This window comes from Chelonoidis abingdonii, chromosome 16 (genome assembly GCF_003597395.2).
Source record: "Chelonoidis abingdonii isolate Lonesome George chromosome 16, CheloAbing_2.0, whole genome shotgun sequence".
Lineage (NCBI taxonomy): Eukaryota > Metazoa > Chordata > Testudines > Testudinidae > Chelonoidis > Chelonoidis abingdonii.
In genome coordinates, this window is record NC_133784.1 from 11,864,895 (window position 1) to 11,885,762 (window position 20,868).

Consider the following 20,868-nt stretch of genomic DNA (forward strand, 5'->3'; position numbering starts at 1 on the left):
TTCTTCAGTAGGCTTGCCTGATATTCTAGGCAGGATTGACTCTCCATTAGACAAAACTTAAAAGAAGAGAATGACCTGGGGAGTCATTCCCATTTTTGTCCATGCAGCCTTGACTGACCTCACCGAGGCTGGCCAGGAGCACCCATGACAGCAGCAGACAGTACAGTATGACTGGTAACCGTCTTTGCTAACTTGCAAAGGCAAGGGGATGCTGCTGTGTAGCACTGCAATACCATGTCTATTAGCAACATCCAGTAGACATACAGTAACAGTGAAAAAAGGCTGAACAGACTCCATGGTTGCCATGCTATGGTGTCTGCCCGGGCAATCCAGGGAAAAGGGCGCAAAATTATTGTCTGCCGTTGCTTTCACGGAGGGAGGACTGACTGACCACATTTACCCATAACCACCCGCGACAAAATTTTGGCCCCATCAGGCACTGGGATCTCAACCCAGAATTCCAGTGAGTGAGGGAGACTGCGGGAACTATGGAATAACTATGGGATAGCTACCCACAGTGCAACGCTCCAGAAGTCGACGCTAGCCTTGGTACTTGGACACATGCCGCTGAATTAATGTGCTTAGTGTGGCCGCGTGCCCTCGACATTACACAATCTGTTTCCAAAAATTGGTTTCTGTAAAATCGGAATAATCCTCTAGTGTAGACATATCCACAGAGAGATTCTGGTTTTGTGGGGAGGAGAAAGAACTGAAAGTAAAATAAATCCAGGGAGAAGCAGCTAACAGAGCTGGTCAAATCAAATTCATGACTCTATTAAGTTCAGTTTCACAGGCATTTGACACATCTTTTGTTGTACTTGCCCTGCTCTATAGCTGGTGAAATACTATTTGGTGAATCCAGATGAAATTCACTGAATGATGTATTGAAAATTATTTGTTTTGCGATTTGCTCAGCCCTGGGGCAGAGTTCCCCATCATGCAGGGAAAAGGTTCCTTTTCCTCCTCTCCCTTACGTTTTTAAACAGGAGCCTCGTGTGATTCAAGGGCATACACTCTGCAGGGTGGGAAATCCTCTCAGGGCAGGTGGAACTGTACAACCCCAGGGGCCCAATATTCATCCCTGCTATAACTCCAATGAGGTGATCATACAGGGGCATAGGGCACAGGGACTAAGCCAGGGGTTGGCAACCTTTCAGAAGTGGTGTGCTGAGTCTTCATTTATTCATTCTAATTTAAGGTTTCGCATGCCAGTAATACATTTTAACAGTTTTAGAAGGTCTCTTTCTATGTCTATAATATATAACTAAACTATTTTTGTATGTAAAGTAAATAAGGTTTTTTAAATGTTTAAGAAGCTTCATTTAAAATTAAAATAAAATGCAGAGCCCCCCAGACTGGTGGCCAGGACCCGGGCAGTGTGAGTGCCACTGAAAATCAGCTTGTGTACCACCTTCGCCACACGTGCCATAGGTTGCCTACCCCTGCACTAAACTCTGGAGAGGAGCTCGAAACACTCAGATGCCCAGTATTGAAACAAACAGACAAACAACTTAAGGAAGAAAAAAGACATAACAGGATGAAAAGTGCAGCTACCTTGCTCTGTCTGCTCAGCTATTGCGCTTATAGGAAGAAAATTCTCTGTCATTCTTTTGAAGAACTAAAATGACCAAGGTGAAAGCTGCCTGACAATGCAGATGTTTTCCCAGATCTTTAAAATATCACAGCCTGGAGAATCTTTTTTAAAAAAGAATGAAAGGAGGATCTGTGTGAGAGAATTCAATTGTCAGTCGGGTATCAAGGCTAGGAGCAAGCGGGCAAACACTAGTGAGGAATCTCTGCACAAACAGCAGGGCGTGCCTATCTATTAAATCCTCTCTTTCATTTTCTGTGCCTGTCTGATCAGTCTGCAGTGCAACCTCCCTCCCCACCCCCAAGAGAAACAGAATTATTCTCACTCACCATGTCAGACTGTTACCTGAGAAAGCCTGGCTCACATTCACGCTGACTGGCCGAGTCTGGAGTTAGCACTCTTCTTGTGTGGAGCTTCTTGCTCTGTCACAAAACAAGTTGCAGGTCCAGGAAGAGAAAAATCGATGGCATTTACCTAAGCCAGGGACAACCTGGCTGAATCCCAAAGTAGCTGATCATAGCAGTTCCTTAAACTGACAGACAGGGCAGAGCACCTGAAAGCCTGGGTCTCTGGGACACTGTGGGAATCAGCTTCCTTCCTATCTTGCTGGTGTCTGGCCATGCTCCTCCTGGCTACGTATATGAATTTATTAGCACCAGACCCTTCACAAATTCTGCCTTTAAAAAAAATTACCTGTTCCATCCCCTGCCCTTGTACTTTTATGGGGAACAATTTTTATTTACTTACTTAGCATCCGCTCATGTGGGTTGCCCGACTTTTATGATGTTGAGTGTGTATGCACTGCTAACAAGAACACATGATCTAACACTAAAGGCAACTCCTTTACCCAAAGGCAATCTTTAGAATTATGGACCAGCGAACCTTACCTTCAGCACGCCTCGCTACTTATTGTTGTGGGGTTGCTCCTAGGTTCATACCTCTCTGGAAACTAAATGCAATTTCCAGTGATTGACAGAGGAAACCCGTTGACACAGGTCCAGGTAGTGCCTGTGCTGGGTGTGCAAGGTGAGGTGGTGTTGGAAGTTGAGGACACAGGCAGTCTCTCCCCTGTGGTATCCTTGTGACAAAGGGGCCCCCTGGACATGAGAGAGCAATTCCCATTGACTTTTCCCCTTGAGTGGGAGAACAGGCCCAAGAGAGCATAAGAAGTCCACAAGGCTAGTGGCATCTAGCATCTGCAAAGAGGTCTAGCAGGAGGCCAGTTCCACATGCTCACTCTATATCTACATGGCACACACTGGCAGTGGTGTGTAGGGTATGTATGGCTACACACCACGGTGAAGAGCAGGCTGCGTCCACATGGCGATGTGTAGCTACATGCAACAGTGAAAGGCTCCAGTAATGGGAGTGGGACAGGTTCTTTGCCCACTGCTGGAGTCTTTCTGTGCGGTGGGGAAAGACTCTAGCAGCTCCCTGCTGCAATGGGGAAAGGCTCCAGCAGCGGGACACTACTGCTAAAACCAGCAGTGTAGCCGTGGGAGGCACTGCTTGGAGAGCCATGGCAGGTATATACCCTAGGATTCTGGTGTGTCTTGACTCTACTCATCTAAACAGTGTCTCACCATCTACCCTGCTATTTGTACCCACGCTAGGAAGGCATGCGGTGTCTGTACCCTACACGCCACCATGCAAGTCACACAGTGCAGATGTACCTTTCAAGGAGGAGCAGCAGCCGCCATGCCCCAAGGAATCTCAGTGCCCACTCCCATAACTCCCCTGCAAGGCAGGGCTGTGCCTTAGTGCCACAGTCTAGCCCTTTAAATTTACAAAGACATTTTAACAACAAAATATTGGGTGTATTGGCAAGTGGAGGGAATGTCAGATCAAAGATTGTCCCCATAGGCGCCGACTCCGTGGGTGCACCTGAGCTGAAAAAAAATTAATGGGTGCTTAGCACCCTACCAGCAACCAGCTCCTCCCCCGCCAGCATCTCCTGCCCTCTTTCAACCCTGCCAATCAACTCTTCCCATTCCCTCCCAGCACCTCCCGCCCACCGTCATCAGCTGTTCCGTGGTGTGCCGGAGGCAGGAGGAGGGGGCGTAACTGAGTGGGAAGAGGTGGGGCAGGGGCAGAGTGGGGTGGGGGTTTGGGGGAAGGAGTGGAATGAGGGTGGGACCTGGGGTGGAGCAGGGGTGGGAAGAGGCAGGGCGGAGGTTGAGCACCCCTGGGGAAAGGAGGAAGTCAGTGCCAGTGTCCCAACGGAAATCCTTCATGGGACCTCAGAATGCATCAGAAATCAGCCCCATTTTAAACTTTCCAGAGGACAGGAATAGTTACAGACCCCTTGTGGCAGTCTGTACCCCTATATTCACCTCTTTTACAAGACTATAATTCATTTTGTACAAAGTCTGCCTTGTGAGGTATCATTTGAAAACTCAATGTGCTGATCATTATTGTCCTGGTAAAATACGTGTGGCAATAGTGTATATAAAGTTATGGAATTCTACTGTATGACATTACTGAGACATATTCCAAGTTTAGAAAAGCAGCTATAAACTAGTTCCTCAGAGACAAAAGACAAATTGACATCTCAGCCGGGTGTCAATGAAATCAAAGGGACCAGTACGTGGTTAAGTGGCCATTCTTTGGCAGGAAAAAGGGTGTGAATGAGAAAATTTACACCTTGGCAAAGAACAGCTGGTGGTTCCTGTCTCCACAGACTTTCTGTCTCCCGAACCCCAGCTGGAGATGATTCTCAAAGAAGAAGAAAAACACTCCTGAAGTGATTCCTCCCTTTCACTCTATTAATGGCAGCCAACACCTGAGAAACAAAGAAACAGATTTGGACTGAGGGAGGGATCCTGGCAAACAGGAATCCAGCCAGTAAGATTGATGAAGCATGTGGTGAGACAGACTTTTGTTTTGTATTCACTTAGCTTTTTAAGTTAGGCATTAATTGTGTTTACTTTTATTTTCTTGTAACCAGTTCTGACTTTTATGCCTCATTACTGGTAATCACTTTAAATCAATCCTTCTGTAGTTCAGTGGTCCCCAACCTTTTTGTGGCCAGTAGCACATTCATGTTTTCAGAAGAGTGTGGCGGGCGCCAACAATTTTTCAAGGCTTATTTTGTATTTGTATATTAAATAATATGAAAAACATTATATTTAATATTCTTCCCACTCTGGGTTGAAATAATATGTATGTTGTCTCTTATTTGAACCACTCATTTTGGAGCAAAATGTTAAAAAAATAATAAATTGCAAAGCACAAGAAAACAGCAGTATCAGTACAGGAAGAATATTCACATACAGGGCCGGCTCCAGGCACTAGTGGAGCAAGCAGGTACCTGTGTCAGCACATGCTACGGGGCAGCATTTGGTCCGTTCTGCAGAGGCGGAGGTTTTTTTCCTGTTTTGTTTTGTTTTTTTGGCGGCAGTTCTGGGCAGTGCAGCGAGAAGCCTGAGGGAAGCTGCACAGCCTGCAACCCTGGAGTACTCTGTCCCCAGCAGGTGGGAGGCCCTGGCATCTCTCCCCTGCTGGGCACTAGGCAGGCCCCGCACCTGCCAGGGACAGAGAACACCGGTGCCTGCAGCCTTGGAGTTCTCTGTGCCTGGCAGGCACGAGGCCGCAGCTTCTCTGCAGCCCGGGAGTTCTCTGTGCCCGGCAGGCGCAGGGCTGCGGCTTCTCTTCTTGAAGCCGGAGAGAAGCCCCGGCCCCATGCCTGCTGGGGACAGAGAGCACCGGTGTCCGCAGCCCTGCAGTTCTCTGTCCCTGGCAGCTGCAGGGCCATGGCTTCTTTCCACAGCTGAGCACTAGGCGGGCGCACATAAATGCCCCGGCGGGCACCATGCCGCCCACGGGCACCACGTTGGGGACCACGGCTGTAGTTAATAAACTTTATTGTTTTATCTAAATCAGTGTGCTTGGATTGAAGTGTTTGGGAAACTCACACCAGGAGTGGTTGCTTTCACAGCAAAGCAGTGTAAAAGGCACCCCAGGTTGGAGTACTGAGGGGACAACTGCTTACCAGTCCAGACTGTACCCTGGGGAATGTCACACCCCTGCAAGCAAAGCCTGTTTCAGTTGGGCTCTGATCCTACCAATATTTATGCATGTGCTTGTTTGATTTTGATTTTTTTTAAAGCTTTGGATATTTCTCTTCACATTCCCTCTTAATTTCCAGCTTACCTTCTACGTGCTCTAAGTTGTACACGACTTCAGGGAATTCAGAAGTGTGCTAATGAAGAAGCGTGTCCAAGCAATCTCCTTCGAGATGCTCCCTGTTTTGAGAGCAAATGAAGATACAAGGCCAAAGATTCTGGAAATGAAGTGCTGGCTAGGTAAGTGGAGGAGAGTAGAGGGTTTGGGATTTGTGGAACATTGGTCCACCTTCTACAGGGAGAAGAGGCTGTGTAGTTTGGATGGCCTCCATCTAAGCAGAAGGGAGATCAATCTTCTCAGGTACTGGCTGGCTAGAGTAGTCAGAAGGGTGTTAAACTAAAACAAAAGGTGAAGATAAAAAGAGGAAAGATGTGAGCACTTATTTACCACAAAATCTATATTTTGAGAACAAAATTAATCAAAGAACCAAAGGACACAGAGAAGAAATTCTTGAATTGCTTATACACCGATGCTAGGAGCATGGGTAACAGTCAAGAGGAATTGGAATTGCTCATTTATGGGCAGAAATTCAATCTAGTTGGTTTTACTGAAACCTGGTGGAATGGTTTTCATGACTAGAATGCTGAAAATCACTGGTTATAACCTATTTAGGAAGGACTGAGTGGGCAAAGGGGAAAAAGGAGTGGCATGGTATATCAAAAATGGTATTACTTGTTTCCAAGTCACTGACACCTCAGAAGAAAATCATCTTGAATGCTTACAGATCAGTGTCTTAACGGAGAAAGGACGGGGTATTAACTGGTGTCTGCTATAGGCCATCAAATCACACTAGGGAACAGGATGACCAGCTCCTTAGACTCTTATCTGTAATGTGTAAGAAAAAAAAAAGCAGCAGCAACATGGGGACTTCAGTTTGTTCAATTTATGCTGCCAGTACTAAAACATCCTCGGAATTTCTTAATGATATAGATGACAATTTCCTAACTCAAAAAATGTTGCATCCAACATGGAGGAATTCTATATGAGACTCTCATCTTGACAGATAAAGAGGAACTGATCACAGAACTAAAAATTAATGGTAGCTTAGGTATAGGACTTGATCGCATTTAGAATGTGCAAGCCGAATAAAGTTCAGGCCAGTCATATATATAGTTGGTGCTTTAAAGGCCAATTTTACAAAGCTGAAAACAATTATGAGCCAGATCAGAGGGGAGGAAGAATTTAAAAAGAAAAATGTGAATGATAACTGGAAATCATTTAAGAAAAATCTCTATAGATGCCCAAAAAACTACAGTCCCACAGTTGAGGAAGAAGGTCATGCCGGTTAAGAAAAACAACCTGGTTTAGAATGGGAAGTAAAGGCAAGTATGTGTGTGTGTGTGTGTGTGTGCGCGCGCATATATATATATATATATATATATATATATATAAAACAAATGAAATGAAGGGGAAGTTGATAGTAATGAATATAAATCATAAGCTAGGAATTGTAGAAAATTGATAAGAGAAGCCAAGGGACACAAGGAGAAATCTATGGCCAGCAGAGTTAAGGACAATAAGGAAGAGTTTTTAACAAAAATATTAGGAACAAAGAGAATCCTGACAAAAGTATTTGTCCATTACTAGATGAAAATGGTAATGATAATGCAGAAAATGAAAAAGTGTTCAATAAATATTTCTATTATGGGGGGAAAAAAACAGATGATGATGTAGTCATATCATATGATAACACTTTTTCCCATTCCACTAGTATCTCAGGAGAATGTTAAACAACAACTGCTAAAGTCAGACATTTTAAAATCAGCACGTCCAGATAACTTGCACCCAAGAGTTTTAAAAGAGCTGTCTGAGGAGTTTACTGGACTTGGGAATTTGCCTTAACTTTTTTTCAGCCGCTTTCAAATATTGATTTTGAATAAGTCTTGGAAAACTGGGGAAATTCTAGAAAACTAGAAGAAAGCTAATGTTGTGCCAATTTTTAAAAAGGGTAAACGTGATGACCCAGGTGATTATGGACCTGTCAGTCTAACATCAATCCCAGGCAAGATAATGGGATGGTTAATACCAAGAGTTGAGTAATAAAAATCTAAAGAAGTTTAATGTAATTAATCCCAATCAACATTCTCTTATGGAAAAGTGATCTTCTCAAACTAACTGGATTTAATTTTGCTGAGATTACAGCTTTGTTTGATAAAGGTAATAGTGTTGACGTAAGCATTTGACTTGGTATTGCACAACATTTTGATTAAAAAAACAGATTGATATATATTTAACATATCCTATATTAAATGGATTAATAGCTGGCTAAGTGATGGATCTCAAAATCTAACTGTAAATGGACAATTATCATTGAGTGGGCATGTTTTTAGTGGGGTCCTGCAGGTATCGGTTGTTGGCCCTATGCTATTTAACATTGTTATAAATGACCTGGAAGAAAACTTATAATTATCACTGATGAAGTCTGGAGGAGAGGTAAATAATGAAGATGACAGGTCACTGATACAGAGCAATCTGGATTGCTTGGTAAATTGGGCCCAAGCAAACAATATATGTTTCAATATCGTTAAATGTAAATGTATACGTCTAGGAACAAATAACGTAAGCCACACTTACAGGCTGGGGGCACTCTATCCTGGGAAGCAGTGACTCTGAAAAAGATTTGGGAGTTGTGGTGGATAATCAGCTCAAAGAGCTAATGCGATCCTTGGACGTACAAACCCGCGAATCTTGAGTAGGAGTGGAGAGGTTATTTTACCTCTATTTGACACTGGTGTGACCGCCGCTGTAACACTGTGTTCAGTTCTGGTGTCCACAGTTAAATAAGGATGTTGATGAATTACAGATGGTTCAGAGAAGAGCCATGGGAATGATTAAATGATTAGAAAACATGCCTTATAGTGATAGACTGAAGGAGCTGAATATTTTTAGCTTAGCAAAGAGAAAGTTAAGGGGCGACTTGATCACAGTTTATAGCTACCTACAGAGGGAACAAATATTGGATTGCTCTTCAAGCTAGCAGAGAAAGTTATAATATGATTCAATGGCTGGAAGCTGAAGCTAGACAAATTCAAACTGGAAATAAGGTGTAAATTTTTAACAGTGAGAGTAATTATCCATTGGAACAACTTAGCAAGGGTCAATGGCTATTAGCCAAGGTGGTCAGGGATGCAACCGCATGCTCTGGGTGTCCCTAAGTCTCTGACTGCTAGATGCTGGGAGTGTACAACAGGAGATGGCTCACTCAATAATGGCCCTTTTTTGTTCATTCCCTCTGAAACCTCTGGCACTGGCCACTATTAGGAGACAGGATACTGGGCTAGATCGACCATTGGTCTGACCCAGTATGCCCATTTTTATGTTCTTATATTTGAAAGTGGCTGAAGAAGAGTCAAGGCAAATTCCCAAGTCCTGTTAAGTGTTGAGTGGACATGACATGGCATTTTAGTCTTTAGATGAGCAGAGGCGTAGGCGTTTATACAAGGAGAAGCTTTGTCTGGCATGTTCCTTAGGAAATGGAGGGGGACAGAAGGCAGCTGGGTAGCAGATACCGGAGGAAAATGATTTTTGATTATAAGCACTGACTGGCTACTGACCACCGTGCTGCCCTAGGAGAGGAACCTGTGTTGCCTGTTTGTGGAGTGGAGAAGAATCATCTCAAGGCACTAAATACAGGGGTAACATTTCATGGTAACCTTGCGTAGCACTGTTCCTGGGTTGTTTTCCCTTTGTGCTGCCACCTTCCCTGAGGAAAGGGCTGTGTGTATAAAGGAGGGTTGCCTTGCCTTCATCTTGCTCTTCTGTGTGTCAGAGCTCCGGAGGCAATTGCCTTGCCTCAAGAATAGCTTGGTTCAGTTATCTCCATCCTGGGTGTCAACGGTTGTATTCTGGCAGTGACTCTGAGTGATCAGGCCTCTTCCTCCATCTCTTCAAAGCCGCTCATGGACTAAAACCTTGTCTGGATCCAATACTGAATGTGCAAGAGGCACACTGGTGTGTTCCCTCTATCTGCAAAGCTTAGGAGAGGGGGCAGCTGTGTTTTGGACCAGCTGCCTACCTTCTACTTTGAGCCCTACAGCCTTTCAACTGCCCTCATTAATTTGAAAAATTTAGTAATACTTTTAACATTCAAATTCAGCTTTGTTTCAGAAACTGAAGAAGGTATATCCCAACGTGGTGTGACCCAATACCCAGGCGCGACCACTGGAACTGAAATAATTGTTGACAGAGTGACCATTGTATTAGAGAACTTACTCCGGACCAGAAAGGGCCACATGCCCGGGCATGCACACAATGTATAACTAAATTTCGAGAGATCATTCTGGGCACAAACACATTTCAGATTATTCTTCCCCTCTGACTTTTTAAAAATGGACTTTATTTCATGAAATTTAAAACTACACAAAGACCAAAATATGTATACACTTTAAAGAGTCAGACTTTTTTTTTTTTTTTTTAAAAAAGGAACCTTTTAGGCATATAGAATTATTGACTGTAAGCCCAGTCAAGACAGAAGGGACAGAAATTTTTGCACGCATCCTTGGTGAAAGCACAGAGTAAACCAGTTGCTAATAAACTGTAACACAAAACACTTATTTGAATGCTAACAAATGTAGCAAATTGGTCAAACCACATTGCAAACTTTTGCAATGAATCAGAATATACAATCCAATGTCCAAGAAAAATCAGAAATGATGCTAAAAGGTGAAGCGAAAATACTTAATTTCAAAGGAAGCTTCTAAAGTAACTTTTCCCTCTCCAGACAGACTTCATCCCAGCCAGAGAGGCACTAGAGTATGAATTTCAGCCTGCAATGCAATTCATGATTTTGATTCTATTTTGCTAGAAGCAGAGATTATATTCCTGGCCCTGAGTTCTTTACTCATGCAACAGGCTCCAGTGTACCACAGTGAGAGATCACATACCTTGTCTTAAGCTTGCAAGAGAAGGCCACAAATAAACTTTGCAGAGAAACAAAGCAGATCTTAAAAAACAAGCACTAAGTAATATGGTTTCAAATGGCCTGTAGAAAAGCTATGGTCAATGATACAGTATCGTTCACACTACACTGTGTAAGGCTTAGACTACTGGTCTTTTACATGCATTTATTTTTATATATATTGTATATATATTACTTTCCTTTTCTTGTTTTCAGCAAGAAAATATTTTCATGCATTTGCTTCACCTCCGTATTCACAATACTTGGATACCTATTTCATTTAAGAACTTTTGCAGGGGTGGCATTTTGTTTATAACACATTTGGAAACAAACCTGTCCCCCAAGAACACTTCTGTGCCTGGCATTTGACACCAGGCTGCGCTTACTACAGTTCACACCTATTGAAAGGGCGTCTCTCTGTAGTCTAACAGTACATTGGTTATGTAAACATATTAATCATTCAATTATAAATACTTCATTAAAGCTAACATACCACAGCTTTTAGCTGTAATGCCCACATGTGTATCTTAAGGAAATGCCATTCAGGATCAGCTCTGTACTAGTCTACAGCACGATGCTTTACAATGGTTTGTTAAAAGGCTCAGTTTCTCTCTGAAAGAAGTGCCAAACAGCTAGTTAATTCTCCAAACCCACGGCTTGATCACTGGTTAACCCAGTGGCTGCCATGCACATAGTTTTTTTTATAGTTATCAGATCTACATCTCAATGTGCTTTAACCAAAATTAAAACAGCATCAGTAACAGAGGCACAGCAAGGTTAAGTGACCTGCTTAACATCATACAGCGACTCAAGTGGAAACAGAAGCCAGCTGACCGCCGACTTCCCAGCCAACATGCTCAGTCGGTTCACTAGAGTGTCCATGCATTTGACATGTTGCCAGAGTTGTGTGGGGTTGAGTGTTGCTTTGTGCTACAAGTACTCTGCCTTGGATCAGCTGGGTCACCAGCAGGGCAGGTGTTGAGTAGTTCTTGAATTCTCCTACCTTTGTGTTTCAAGAGAATCAAGAAAACTGGCTGGATGCTGACAAGTTAATTACACAGAACAATGAGTCAGCGAGGGGAGTCCTTGGAAAGCACCGGAGGTGGAAAGAGAAATAGAGAACTCAAAGGCAGAGGTGGTATTATAAAGAAGCAATAATTTAGCGGCGGAGGAAGGGAAGGAGATCTGTGCAATAAAACCATCCTGCGTAACCAGGCGTTTTGCAAGCAAAGACGGGGTGCGGAGAAGCGTTCTTATTTAAGAACATAGGGATTGGTAGACAGGCCAGGAAGGGGAGCCACCTAGTTTGGAATCCTGTGGGGGATGATTGCTTCCCGACTCTGGCTAGCGAGCAGCTGGTGCAAGGAAGGTCCGGATTGATATCCTTCCAAATTTTTATCCTAGCTAATGCCACAGCAGTTGCTATTAGTCACAGCCTTAGTCCTTAGCCATCATTGCAGAGTGCTTCTGTTATGACACATACCCTGTGGGGTTTCTGCACCTGTGGTGCTGTGGACTTCCTGTTGAACATGGTGCAATTAGCTAGCAGTCTTACAGTGACTGTGTGTCACCTTTAAACACAGGTTTAGAATAACCAAAACAATAAATAAAAATGAATCTGGCTATCTGGAGTCACAACTGTGTGGCTTTCCACTTATTGCACAGAGCAGTTTGAGCTGGTGAGGAAGGGGTGTGTAGGCAGCCCCATGTTCCTTTAAGGCCATCCCATTTGGTGGCTATCCACGTCGTCTGTTTCACATTACGATGTGTTAAGACAGCTATTGAGTATGTTACTTAGTAAGAGCCACTCCAACAGGGAGGATGCAATAGACTAAGGCTTCTTCCAGTTCAAACTCTTTCTTCATTCAGGCCAGTGGCCAGGTGCGCAAAAATACCAAGTTGATGCCCTGGCAGTCACGATTAAGAGAAAATACTGGGTTCTGGGTATGTTAGCGAGAGAGAGTCATGCTAGTAATTTCAAAGGCAAGCCTTCAGGACTGCATTCGGTTTTAGTTACAGAAAAATACTGTGCATTGCTTTAGGTGAGGCGCCGGTAGATGTCTCACTCCTCCACCTGGGAACGTCTATGAGGAACATCCAAGCTACTTTCTCATGTGCAGCGCGTCCTGAAATTTGGTACTCGTGTATCGGGCATGAAAGCCTCTCTTATTGATAGTGTCATCTGTATGGAATCGGATCATGATGGAATCCCCCGCAGAGTAGATTTCTTCCAGGGGCTGCAGGAGGGAAAACAAAACACTGGTCAGTCTACATGACAAGTAACTGTTCTCACCAGGACCAACGGGTCTGAAGTCAAAGCCCTTGTGCTTACGCAGCAGGTCTGATGGGCAAGCGTTAGACCCAAATGCAGAATGTTTCATTCCCTTCTGCCCTGCTCGCATTTCCCAGGCACTTTATAAAATGTGAGGAGGCATCTTATTTGATGGCTAGAGGCACCGCTACAGGCTGGGGACTGACTGGCTAAGCAGCAGTTTTGCAGAAAAGGACCTGGGGATTACAGTGGATGAGAAGCCGGATATGAGTCAGCAGTGTGCTCTTGTTGCCAAGAATGCAAATGACATATTGGGCTGCATTAGTAGGAGCACTGCCAGCAGATTGAGGGAAGTGATTATTCCCCTCTATTCGGCACTGGTGAGACCACATCTGAAGTATTGTGTCCAGTTTTGGGGGCTGCCCACTACAAAAAGGATGTGGACAAATTGGAGAGAGTCCAACGGAGGGCAACAAAAATGATCAGGGTGCTGGTGCACATGACTTACGAGGAGAGGCTGAGGGAAGTAGGCTTGTTTAGTCTGCAGAAGAGGAGAATGAGGGAGGATTTGATAGCAGCCTTCAACTACCTGAAGGGGGGTTCCAAAGAAGATGGAGCTCGGCTGCTCTCAGTGGTGGCAGATGACAGAACAAGGAGCAATGGTCTCAAGTTGAAGTCGGGGAGGTCTAGGTTGGATATTAGGAAACACTATTTCACTAGGAAGGTGGTGAAGCACTGGAATGGGTTACCTAGGGAAGTGGTCGAATCTAACTTCCCTTAAGGTTTTTTTCAGGCCCGGCTTGAGAAAGCCCCTGGCTCGGGACGATTTAATTGATGTTGGTCCTGCTTGAGCAGGGGTTGGATTAGATGACCTCCTGAGGTCTCTTCCAACCCTCATAGACTCATAGGTCAGAAGGGACCAATTGATTCATCTAGTCTGACCTCCTGCACAAAGGCAGGCCACAAAACCCTGCCCATACACATTTATACACCCGAACCCATGACTGAAGTTATTGAAATCTCAAAATTGAGGATTTGAAGACCTCAAGCTGCCCCAGGGGAATCCACCAGCAAGCGACCCATGGCCCACATAGTGCAGAGGAAGGCGAAACCTCCGGGCCCCTCGCCAATCCGCCCTGGCGGAAATTCCTTCCCGCCCAAATAGGCGATCAGTAAACCCTAAGCATGTGGGCAAGACTCACCAGCCAGCCACCCAAGAAAGATTCTGGCCAGCTAACTCAGTTCCCTCCCATCCAACATCCCCTCACAGAATTGAGCAGACTTATCTGCCGTAATCCAAAATCCAATTGCCCAATTTAAACTTCCCATCAAACATCCACCTCCACTATACTTATCAAGCTTAGTCTTAAAGCCAGATAAGTCTTTTGCCCCCACTATCTTCCCTCGGAGGCCGTTCCGAATTCCTCCCCTAATGGTTAGAAACCTTCGGTCTAATTTCAAGTTCTAAACTTCCTAAATATCCAAGTTGTTTTTTAACCCATTTTTTTTTTTCGTTCCCTCGTGGCCACCTACATTTTTTTTAGTTTATAAAATTATAATTTTTATTCCTTTTTCTTCCCCCTCCTCTAACGTTAATCCCCTGAATTTTATATAGAGCAAGCATTATCCCCTCAGCCTTCTTTTTGGCCAGGCTAAACAAGCCAAGCTCTTTGAGTCTCCTTTCATAAGCAGATTTTCCATTCCTCGGATCATGCCATAGTTAGCCCGTCTCTTGAACTGTTCCAGTTTGCATTCATCCTACTAACTGGACTCCAGAACTGCACACTATTTCCAAGTGGGGTCTCACCAGCGCGTATATAACTGGCACTAACACCTCCTTTCCTCTGGAAATACCTCGCCCGATGCATCTAAACCCGCATTTGCTTTTTTTTACAGCCATATCACATTGGGGCCTCATAGTATCTGCTATCAAACCAATAACCCAAGGTCCTTCTTCCTCCGTCGTTTCACTGATGCGTCCCACGTATATCTAGAAATTCTTATTATTTTAATCCCTAAGTGCATTTGGACCTTGCACTTTTTCACTATTTATTTCATCCTATTACTATACTCCGGTTACAAGGTGTCCAGATCTTCCTGAATAGTATCGGTCCTTCTCCGTGTTAGCAATACCCCCCAACTTTGTGTCATCCGCAAACTTTATTAACACATTCCCGCTCTTTGTGCCAAGGTCAGTAATAAATAGGTTAAATAAGATCGGTCCCAACCCTAATCTTCTATGATTCTAAGTGCAGGTGCCAGTTTTCATTACTTGAGAGGTTGATGGCCTGTACTGATAAACAGCATTGACGGAGTGTTTTAGGGAGGCTTGCACAATGCACGCGCCCTCAATGGGGGCTCTATCCCCCTGTAGTGGCTGCTGGGTCACAGAAGTTGATGAGCCAGCTGAAGCTAACGAACCAGCATTTTTCAGCTCAGGCAGCAGAGGCTCATGCTCTTAGATCATAACACAAGAACTAGTGGTCACCAAATGAAATTAATGGGCAGCAGGTTTAAAACAAACAAAAGGAAATATCTCTTCAGACAACACACAGTCAACCTGTGGAACTTCTTGCCAGAGGATGTTGTCAAGGCCAAGACTATAACAGGGTTCAAAAAGAACTAGATAAGTTCATGGAGGATAGGTCCATCAATGGCTATTAGCCAGGATGAGCAGGGATGGTGTCCCTAGCCTCTGTTTGCCAGAAGCTGGGAATGGGTGACAGTGGGTGGATAAATAATGAATGTCTGTTTTGTAATCACCTGGGGCAGTAGCATTGGCCTCTGTCAGAAGACAGAATACTGGGCTGGATGGACCTTTAGTCTGACCCAGTGTGGCTGTTCTTATGTTAAGTGGTGCCAGGTTCAGTCCCTGCTGCTGACAATCCTCCTCGGGGCATGGTGGTACAAGCGGTGGCCCAACATGGGGCTTCTGGATGGGGATTAGACTTGCACTGCTGCTGTCCATGTGACTCAGCTCCTTTCTGCACAGAGGATCTCCATAGGCAGAGGGTATTTCAACCACCATGACCTACGCAGCCCTTGGCATTACTGCTAAGGTTGGCAGGAAGGGGGCTCAGGGAGTACTGTGACACGGATACCCCATGCTTTGGGAACTGTAGTGAATTCCAACATTCCCTTGATGCCCCTGATAGACAATTCAGAGGTGAATTCTCTGCTTTCAGTCTATGCAATCCCATTAAACTCAATGTAGTTGCCCAACATGCAAGGCATACCCCCCCACCCCCCATGGCCGAAAGGCACAAAATCAATGCATGTGCAGTTCTACAGTCCCTCTGCAGCCCTGCCTCCAGCCTGCATCTTCCCTGCCAGTTATTTCCAAGTAAAAGTTGCCTCTTTACCTGGCTGTCCACATGCCTCTCTTCTCCCCCAGGTGCTGTCCTTCCCTGTGAGGTCCTGTGCATTGTTCACTATCTAATGTTTTTATGCCATGCTATCCCAGCTCCTAAGCTGGGACCCATTTAAAATGCACCGTTGGGAGGATTTGACCAATTATATTTTAATTGCTTCATTAAAATAGGCAGGTGAAATCCTCCCAAAAGTGCATTTTAAATGGGGCCCAGCCTAGGTGCTGGGATAGCATGGCATAAAAACATTAGCTAGCAGTCAATGCAATTCCATCAGGAGTCAATTCCAGACAGATGAGACTTCATGAGCATTCATAGTGCTGAACCTCTAGATGGATTAACAGCAGGGGAAATTGAACCTGGGACCTCTGGATCAAATCCCACAATCCTCTTCTACCTGTAGCTGGCTATTCCATCTCCAGATATTGTCCAGGGGGACAGAGCCCTATCCTGAGTGGGTATGGGTTACATATGCAAGCGGATTCCATCCTCTTCCCCTCTTCATTGTGTGGCCTCAACGTACTTTGGCACCTTATTCTGCTACACAGAGGCCAGGATTAAATGGGTTGCGGGAGGCTGAGCTCCTTGCCCCTAGACAGCAGTTTCCCTCCAGGTCAGGGCTCAGGCACACTGGCTGGACAGCCCACACCCCCAGCATCACCAATCTAGCACAGTGTATAGATTAAGTTGCAGGTACCTCTGCTGGTGTCTGGTGACAACTGCAGGCAGGTGAGTGAAACAGAACAGAAGGGATGCTCGTAGCCAGTTCAGGGCAGCTGGTAACGACTGTGTTATCTGTCTGACTCGAAAGAGGGTGGATCATGCCCATAGTGTATCCCCTTCCCCTGGATACAGCTATGTCTAAGAAATTAACCTCTCCACGGCTTACCCCTGAGCCACAGAAGCGTCCCAGACGGGGTGCAGTGCTGTCATAGCCGTCATAGATCTCCATGTAGTCGTAGCCGCAGTCGGCCTCCTCCTCTAATTCAAATGTCTGAAATATTAATTCGACTCCGTAGCCATCTTCCGCCACGATAACCCAGTCACAGTCGGACTGGCCTGGGTAATTGTTATCCCCAAACTGGGCATGGGAATACAGCTCTTTAGTTCGTACGTCAGCCTTCAGGCGCCCGCCGCATTCTGGAGCAAAGAGACAGCACGTTGTATAGCCTTCCTGAATATCCCCACTGCTCAACAGAGCCTAGACATCTCCTGCCAGCGTCGCCCAGCGAGGGGAGTTGGGGAGCGCTTGTCAAAGGGCCACATTTAACAGTGAGGGGAAACCAATTGCCAAGGGATGTGGAAAAATCTCCAGTCATCTGGAGCCTCTGACTCAAGATTGAATGTCTAAGAGATTATTGTGCTGTAGATCAAGCACATTTGGCTCAATAGAGAGATCAGTAGGTGAAGATCTATGGTCTGTGCAGGTCAGACCAGACTATCATGAGGAGCCCTTCTGGCCTTAAAACCTAGGGACTTGGCTATACAGGGAAAATTACCACCACAGCTGTATGGGGGTATAATTATATTGGCATATACTGGTAAAACTCCCCATGGGGACACTTACCTTGAAATAAGAGCACTTTTTCCTGGTTTAGTTTATGTTGCTTTGAGAGTAGTATAACCTAAATCAGGGGGAAAACACTCTTATTCCAGGATAAGAGTATCCATATGTAGATTATTACTGGCTGTAGCTAGGCTGATAATTCTCCCCATGCAGACAGCACGTAGGAAGCTAGAGGTTAGAACAGGCAAGTTCCATACAGGCAGGGAATGGTTGGCATGAATGGTACAATGCAATGGATGCTCCAGATGCTTGTTGGTGTAGTCTGTATTTGCTGGTTAACACTCAGATTGGGTCATTTCTTTGGGAACAACTTTATTGTGACCTGTCTAGTCTTATGTGAATGAGCGCTGTCTGATTTTGGGGGTCTCTCCTGCCCTAGCAATATACACTGTAAGAGTTGCAGCCTTCCCAGTATCATTGGAGTAGCAGCAGAAAACCCAGTTTACCTGTGCTATGCTTTGCCTGGAAGCCTTTTCTTTGCACAGATGCATCAGAGTAAAACCTGAGGAACATCTTGTTAGTAGATGCCACCACCGGATCCGGTTTCTTGCTGCCACAGAAGCGGCCAAGGATGGGTGACTTGCTGTTGGGGCCATCGTACATTTCCAAGTGGTCGTAGGCACACTCCTGGTGCTGCTCAATCTCAAACTCATTGAACGTCTACAACGCAAGAATCAACAGTGAGAATTAGACCTCTCCAGAGACATGAAAGAAACTGGCACTCCTCTGACAGTATTTAACACAGGATGTAGGGCAAAGCAGGATATACCAGGAGAAATGATGCCAAGACTGTATGGTGTTTCTCTCCTCTTGTAGCACCCAATCAGACACATACAAGAGCAGAGTTACTTGCTTTTCTGGAAAGAGCATAAACAGAATTAATGCCTGATTGCATGGGTGAATGTGGATGTGGGGCTGTGAATAATCTGGTGGTTTTTGAGAACCATGTTATATATATTCTGTTACCTCCCCCACAAATACATTAACAGAACATTAAGGTTGCAAAGTCAAGCACTGGAAAGTTAGGAAATGCCTGAGCTAGGATTGCCTGGTCAATCTTAACTGTGCCCCCTTGTGCATATGCATTATGATACAGTCTTTAAATACAAGATCACATGCTATTTTCCCCCCACAGGGCTCCTGCATCATTCAGTGCATAGGTACTTATTCAATATTTCTTTTTAGCCCCCTTATTCAGTGTGTGGCCCCAGGGCTTCTGCACACAATCCAAATCCTGCACTGAATATAAAAGTATGAATTTCTTCTTTAGTATTTCTATGGTGCTCAACCCATAGTATCTGAGTGCTTCACAAACACTGCTGAATTTATCTTTGCAACAAAAGCCTCTGGAATTAGCTGGTGGCATTATCCCCATTTTACAGCCGGGGACCAAGGCCAAAACTGTTGGATGTTTTCACAAATTTTGCGTGCCCAATCTGAGATATCTACAGCCTCATTTTCCAGAGTAAGTAGCATTCTAGAGTGACTTTATGTTCAAAGCATAGCTCCTGACATTAGCTGCAGATGGGAGCCCCCAGTAGTTCCATATATCAGGCCCCAGGAGTCTCAGACTAAACATCAGAAAAAGAGGAACACATCATTAGGGGCCACCTGTGAAAACGGTACGTTAAGTGAATTGCCCAGCATCACACAAGGACTCCATGGCAGGAGAGAATCCAGGGTGACATTCACCTTCCTATTCTCTTCCCTGCCTCATTCACTGCACACCTTCCAACTTCTGCAGGGCCTACAGACAACAGCCTCCTTCACTGGACAACCTTGATTCATCCCCAGAGCTGGTCCAGGCTGTGCACTGAATGAGACAGGGATACTGCAGGAAAAATAGCATGTGATCCTGTAATTAAAGACTGTACCCTAGCGCATAAGCATGAGAAGGCTGAAAAAAAGTTGCAAGGTGCTCCCGGCTCTGCCTCTCATTCAGGTCAGCTATGGTCATATAGAAAACTACCAAAACACCCCAACACTATACTAGAGCTCAGGATTGATTCATAGTGTTCACATGTGGGAAACGTCTCTCCTCAGTGTCCTATTTTTTGTCCTTCTGCAGCATCTTCCATCTGAGGATCACAGTACATTTTGCCACTATTAAGAATTGGATTAGGGATTTAATGGATTAGCAGCAGGCTAACTGACAGATCTCTAAAAGCAGTGGTGAGTGGGGCATCATCAAATAACAGAGATGTTGCTAATGGGGTGCTGCAGGGATCCTTGCCAATATTACTAGTCACCATTTATATCAATGATTTGGAAGTAAACCTCAAATCCCTGCTGATAGAGGTTGGAGATGACACAGACAGGGGGAGGGGTAAACAATGAGGAGGAGAGGGCAATCTGGATTGCTTGGTAAGCTGGGCTGTTACAAATACAATGTGTTTTTATACAAGGAAATGCAAAGTTATCCATCTGCGAACAACGAACACAGTGACTTTGAAAAGGATTTAGAGGTCACAGTGGACAAGCAACTCGTGTGCTCTCCAAGCACTGCTATGGCAATGCGATCCTTGGATGTATCAACAGGAGACTAGTGAGCAAGAGAAGGGAGGTGATTTTACCTCCATCTATGGTACTGGGGAGACCAGTACCAGAATACTGCATACAGTTCTGGTATCCACATTATAAGAAGGATGTTGAAAAATTGGAGAGGATGCAGAAAAGAGAGTCACAAAACCAATCTGAAGGCTGGAGAAAAATGCCTCACAGTGACAGGCTTAAAGAGCTCAACCTGTTCTGAAAGAAGATTGAGAGGTGGCTCGATTATGGTGTTTCTAAGGTACCTTCTCAAGGAGAAAATGCCCGGTACTAAAGGGCCCATTAATCTAGCAGAGGAAGGCAGCACAATAACCAATGGCTGGAAGCTAAAGCCAGACAAATTCAACTTAGAATTAAGGCCCAATTATTATTATTTTTAAAGTGAAGGTGATTAACCATTGGAACAGACTATCAAGGCAGATTCTCTTTGTCTTTAAGTCAAGACTTGATGATTTTCTGGAAGAGATGCTTTATCCAGACCAAGTTATTGGGTTCATT

General features: G+C 44.7%; 1 protein-coding gene across 1 annotated transcript in view; it reads right to left on the minus strand.

The window, feature by feature from the left end:
* Positions 1-12,671: 12,671 nt before the first annotated feature.
* TLL2 (tolloid like 2) overlaps positions 12,672-20,868 on the minus strand; it is a 190,888-nt gene continuing 182,691 nt past the window's right edge. Inside the window, exons 19-21 of the mRNA XM_032778202.2 lie at positions 18,267-18,480; positions 17,143-17,393; positions 12,672-12,850 (exon numbers count right to left, since the gene is read on the minus strand). Coding sequence (XP_032634093.1) covers positions 12,716-12,850; positions 17,143-17,393; positions 18,267-18,480 — 600 coding nt within the window. The 3' untranslated portion in view covers positions 12,672-12,715. The remainder of the gene's footprint in view (positions 12,851-17,142; positions 17,394-18,266; positions 18,481-20,868) is intronic.